This window comes from Otolemur garnettii, unplaced genomic scaffold (genome assembly GCF_000181295.1).
Source record: "Otolemur garnettii isolate 467f Iridium unplaced genomic scaffold, OtoGar3 scaffold00016, whole genome shotgun sequence".
NCBI lineage: Eukaryota > Metazoa > Chordata > Mammalia > Primates > Galagidae > Otolemur > Otolemur garnettii.
In genome coordinates, this window is record NW_003852411.1 from 19342841 (window position 1) to 19349188 (window position 6348).

The following is a 6348-nucleotide window of genomic DNA, read 5'->3' on the forward strand; positions in this document are numbered from 1 at the left end:
ACTGTCTAAATTACTTAATTAAAGCTAACTAAATTAAATACTTCAGAATTACTTTTTTTTTTTTTTTTAAATAGAGACAGGGCCTCTCTCTTGCTCAGGCTCTCTTGAGCTTAAGGAACCCTCCTGCCTCAGCCTCCCAGAGTGCTAAGATTACAGGCCTGAGCCATCGTGCCCAGCCCACTATTTTGGGAATTGATAATTTGAAGTTTCTAATGTGAAACATAAATGTTCATCCATTAAGCATTTATTGAACACTTATTCTAGATGGCATGGTTCTAGGTGCTAGAGTGAACTAATAGACAAAGTCCCCACTCTTACCAAGCTCATGTTTTAGTAGGGAAGACAGTCAATAAAAATCAGACAAAATGCTTTTGAAAGCTGAGGCAGAAGGATTGCTTGAGGCCAAGAGTTTAAAACCAGCTTGGGCAACATAATAAGACCCCGTCTCTACAAGAAACTTAATAAAGTGAGATGGGGATGGTGGTACTCACCTCGAGTCCTAGCTGTTTGGGAGGCTGAGGCAGGAGGATCACTTGAGCTCAGGAGCTTGAGGTTATAGGCAGCTATGATTTAGACCACTTAGGTGACGGGGTGAGACACTGTCTTTAAAGAGAAAAAGAAAATCAGGCAGATTTATAATGTTAGGTACTAATAAGTGCTGTGAGGAAAATAAAGCAGGGTGAAGAGATAAAGAGTGACAAAGTTGGAGTATAGGTGCTACTTTAAGTGGCCCTTTGGGTGACTCTGAGCAGAGAACTGAATGAAATGAAGGAGCATGCCATGTGAACACCTTGGGGACGAGCTTTCCAAGGTGAAGGTACAGCAAGTGCAAAAGTCTCTTCAAGGATCTGCAAAAAGTCCCATAGTTTCTAGTTTGGCTGGAATGTAGAAATCAGCTACCCAGTACTAATAGTATTAAATATTTAAAATACTATGATTACATTCTTTGTTGTTAATGTTTCCTAATTCTTAAACTTCCTTCATTGTGATTTTTTTCTTTTTAGGAAGATGTTGATCCTCAAAAGGTTGCATTTCTTCTGCGTAAACAGTGGACTTTATATAGTTTAACTCCCCTGTATAAGTTCTCCTATACTCATCTCAAGGAGTATTCTAGACTTCTGAGTGCATTTATTGTTGCTGAAAAGCAAAAAGGACTTGCTGTGGAAGTGGGAGAAGACTTCAACATCAAAGTGATCTTCTCTACCCTCCTAGGAATGAAAGGAACACAAAGGGACTCTGAAGCATTTCTTGTCCAGGTATGGTATATAAGCAACACTTGCTTCCCAGGGGAAAAGAATCTGCATTTTCTTGGTTTGCAAACTGTTGTGATGTTTTCTTATTCCTTTTAAAATTCCTGAGCTTGGGATTTATAATGTATTTTATATCTTGTTTGGCTAAATTAAATTAGATTTGACCACCTTAAAAACTTTTTTTCTATATAGGTGGGAAGTGTGTGTGTATATACTATTGCACAGTATTTTAAATTGCACATGAACTTTATGACCACCATATATATACACACACATATAAAAAATCATGTTTATTTTTATTTATGTATATATATATAAAATCGTGTTTATTTAAAAACACTTAGAAATACATAAAAGTACAAAAATGTTAAACATCATAGTTTAACATTTTATTATACATCTATTTGGTTGTCTGAATTTAGTCCCCCTCCATGATCCATGAAGATAATGATGTGTCTATACACTCTTAAAATTGGGATCATACTGCCCATACTTTTGTTTTCTTATTTTTTATTTTGATTTTATCCTTATAAATTTCTTTTCCTTTTTTTCTTTAATTGTATCTACCTATGATTCATGAAGGGAAAAATACTATACATTTGCCTGTCTTGATGTAATTAACTACTTCGGTGATAAGATGGATGCCTTTATAAATTAAGAATAAGAAACTTCCTATTCAGCAATCTTAATATATAAATCTTTAACCAATACAGCAGAATAAAACTGGTAAATACCCAAACCCAACAGAGTGAAGCACAGCAGTGTCTGGTGATCGACTTAAGATTACATGTTGAAAAGCATCAAGATCAAACGTAGGACCTATAGCTGGGGCTGTAGGATCAGTGAGATAGACTTGTGTGCATAAATTGTTGAGGATGTCTAAGTCAGGAAACTTAAATTTGATGTGTTCAGCTGTTTGGGGAGCTATAATATGGCGAGACAGTAACAATGACCCCCATGGAACCTAGATAGTATCCAGCAGAAGTTTTGATGAGTATATAAAGTCCTTGTCTGATGCCTTGTGGTGTTACATAAAGGGCAACAGTGAATGGATTATAATCTGACCTGTTAGATTATCTGGGGAGTAAAGAGTGCTGTTGGTCCAGGGAATAAATGTTGCTCAAACAAGACTGCAAGTCCAGTATAACATCATTCTGCTACTTACAAGTCTAGTTACACTCATTTCACCATGTGGCAGTCTCTGTGAATTTTTTTTTTTTTTTTTTTTGAGACAGAGCCTCAAGCTGTCCCCCTGGGTAGGTGCTATGGCTTCACTGCTCACAGCAACCTCCAACTCCTGGGCTCAAGCGAGTCTCCTGCCTCAGCCTCCCAAGTAGCTGGGACCACAGGTGCCCGCCATAACTCCCGGCTATTTTTTGGTTGCAGCCATTATTGTGGTTTGGCGGATCTGGGCTGGATTCGAACCTGCCACCTTAGGTGTATGTGGCTGGTGCCTTAGCCGCTTGAGCCTCAGGCACCCAGCCAGTCTCTGTGAATTTTAATGTGTTAATAAGGGGCTGTGAGAGTAATACATTGTGCACCCATCCAGCTGTGGCTTGGGTAACTTGCGGATAATGTAGTGTGGGGTTCAGGTATTGCTGGGTGATTGAAAACCCAGCAATATGATTGTACAGTGATTTGAAAATCCATGGCGTTTGGGTTTGCTTTCATCTTGTACACTGCACTTGATGTAAATTGAGCATCATGGTAAATCAGTGACTCATCCATGGGGTAAGAAGTGTGCAGATCTTTAGTGCTGACATGCCAGGGGTGATCACGTAGTTCACCCTTAACTAATCTTTTGGTAAATACATTTGTCAAAGAGACAGGCAGGAGCTCTTTTAAGGTTGTGGAGGTGAGTTGACATGAGCCTGACACAATTTCTGTCTTGTTGCAGTTGCTGCAGGCTTTGGGTTTCTGTGATCCACTTCTCTCCTGTCTCTGTTCCCTTTTGTCCATCATCTGCAATCATTTTCTTAATTCAACTCCTAACCTACTTATAATAGACAAGTGAAAATTGGTTTCAAGCTTATTAAATCATTATTTCTAGCAATGCAAACACGTCAAGATATGACTCTTCCCTTAAGTACCCACATGTCCAACTGCAGGTGGAGACATAGAAAGAGAAAGTTAGCCCTCCTAGCTTCTTTTCAATTGATTAAACCCTCCCCTCCAGTAATTTTAAGAACCTTAAAGATCATGTTGTAATTTTGTTAATGCTTTCATCTCTAGAGGAACTTACCTTTTCTGCTCTCTAGAGTTTCTCTGGCTACTTCTGCTTCCTGTTATATTGCTATCACATGATCCTGACTTGACTCAGTGTGTCTTGGTGGCTCTCCAGATGGAGCTCTACACACCTCTCTTCTGCGGCCAGCTCCACTGCCCTCTCGTATGCTCTTTCTGGAGTAGCTTGCTCATCCCGACTATCTGCTCTTGGCTCTGTCGAGATGCTTCTAGGTCTTCCCTTGCTTGCTCCCTCGCTTGAGGATCCTTTTTCTTTTGATTTTTCCATGTTGCCATCAAGGTCAACTAACCTGAGCTTGTCAGCAGCAATGATTAATGCTCTCGCAATGACTTCTCTGGATGTTATGTCACCTCATACATTTTCTAACGTAGTTTTTCATTATAGCATTTTTACTAATCAATAATGTAGATAATTTTCATGTCATTAGAAATTCTGTATTTTTGTAGCTTATGTCTATATAATTCTATAATTCTTCCAAGGGTTAAATTCCTAGAAGTAGAACTTTAGTAAAAATATATATAACATATAATTACATACTGTGATACTTCATGCCAAGTTATTCTCAGAAATATAAAATTTTACATTTCTTCCTATAGGTAGTGTATAAAAGTAATAGAACTATTTTTTGATTGTTAAAGGAACCAGATTTATTTTGTTTATTCTTCATGTCTGCTGCTTCTGTTTCTTCTCACTTAACTAATTTTAATCATTTATAAGCAAATCAAATTTTTAAGCAGTTGAAAGACTGATTTTTGTTGTTGTTGTTGTTTGTATAGACAGGGGTAAGGAAACTATAACACGTAGGCCAAATCTGACTTGCTGCTTGTATTGTAAATGAGATTTTATTGGAACATAAAATTTGCTTATTATTGTCTATGATGCTTTTGTCTACAACAGCAGAGTTGAGTAGTTGCAACAGAAACCAGATTGCCTGCAAAGCCTGAAATGCTTACCATCTGGCTTTTTACAGAAAATGTTTGCTGACCCCGGAAATAGGACACAATATTAGCAAAGATCTCAAGATGTTCTAAGATTAGGGTTAGCTTAAATAACAATGGATTAAACAAGGTAATTTAAAAAGGTTTATTTGTTTTATTTTTTAAAAAGGTATCTGAACTAAGCTGTCCAATGCTGGTGTGATGCTTGATGAAATCACCAGTAATCTCAGCTTCTTCTTTCTTTTCTGTCATCCTTAGTGCATGGCTTCCATTCTAAAAGTCACCTTATAGTCTGAGATGTCTTCTGGAACTCTCAACATTATATTCAAGTTCTAGTCAGGATGTATGATGAAGTTGAGAAGGACAAACTGGGTACCTGACACAGTAAATCTTTCTGACACCCAATAACTTCTATATAGATCCTAGGTAGAAGGGAGGCTAGGAAAAAATTATTTTAGTGTATACCTTATCACCTAAAGTAAGGGGACTGTTTTATTGTAAGAGGAAAGTTGGACACTGGATAGACTGTAAAACAGTCAGGTAAAACAGCTGATACTCAGGAAACTTTCATGACTTGGATATCATCAGTCAAGCAAGTATTGTGAGGATTTTTCTTTGTTTTTTGTTTTTTTGAGACGGGTTTAAGCTGTTGCCTTGGGTAGGGTGCTCTGGTGTCATAGCTCACAGCAACCTCCAACTTGGGCTCAAGTGATCCTCTTGCCTCAGTTTTTCTATTTTTAGTAGAGATGGGGGTCTCGCTTTTGCTCAGGCTGGTCTCCAACTCACAAGCTCAAGCAATCCACTCATCTTGGCCTCCTAGAGTGCTAGGATTACAGAACCTTTTAAATTCTTGATATTGTGTTCTAATAGTTTTCAAACAGGATTATAGGCCTCATTTTTTTTTTTTTTTTGTTTTTGGGGGACCAAGTCTTAAGCTGTTGACCAGGCTAGACTGCCATGGCCTCAGCCTAGCTCACAGCAACCTCAAACTCCTGGGTTCAAGTGATCCTCCTGCCTCAGCCTCCTGAATAGCTGGAACTACAGGTACCTGCCATAACACCTGGCTAATTTTTCTATTTTTAGAATAGACAGGGTCTTGCTCTTGCTTGGGCTGGTCTCAAACTCCTGAGCTCAATTGATCCTCCTGCCTCAGCCTTCCAGATGCTAGGATTATAGGCATGAGCCACTATGCTCTACCAGGGTTATAGGACTCTTAAGGTTATGAGTGTGGTTAATAGATCTGAGCTTTAGGGTATTTGACAGGCTTTTAAAATTTCATGAACAAGAGGAGAAATAAGGCAAATGTAACTGTTTAAATGATCACCTCTGCAGGGATCTGACACAAGTCTGTGATCTTATCCTCGGTCTGGTCAATGTTTTAACAGAAACTTCTATGACTATGTGGAAGGTCTCTTTGTCATGTAATGTACAGATTTAAAGTTTGAGATGTAAATATAATCTAAGATCTGACACAATGAAACAATCTGAATGGATTGCATGGTGGGCCAAATTGAAAGAGATTAAAGTTTTAGTAGGAGTAAGTTTATTTCCTTAATATAATTTGGGGGTGATTTACCTATTAATATAAAAAATGAATCTGTAAGTCTAATATAAAGCAATCAACTAAAAATCAGAAAACTGCAATCTGAGATTACATTATTTGGAGTATAATCTAGGTTAAAGATGGTGATAGTCTTATAATCAGACCTTTTGAAGTAATTATATTAACTTATGACTCCTTTGCAGAAGAATTTCAGAGAAAAATGACCCAGAATAGTGAGAGAATGTATGTGATAGGAGGAATGACACTGAAGAAACTGAAGATGTTAAACTTGGTAGTTTATATGCCATTGACTATTTGAAGGGCTTTGTTCTTTGGCAAGAAATATATGAGATCATCTTGTTTTTTTTTTTT

The 6348-nt window shown here is 37.7% G+C and overlaps 1 protein-coding gene across 1 annotated transcript in view; it reads left to right on the forward strand.

Moving 5' to 3' along the window:
• Positions 1–6348, forward strand: part of CENPL (centromere protein L) — a 17567-nt gene that overhangs the window by 8699 nt on the left and 2520 nt on the right. Inside the window, exon 4 of the mRNA XM_012802633.2 lies at positions 1005–1256. Within this exon, the coding sequence (XP_012658087.1) occupies positions 1005–1256 (252 nt within the window). The remainder of the gene's footprint in view (positions 1–1004; positions 1257–6348) is intronic.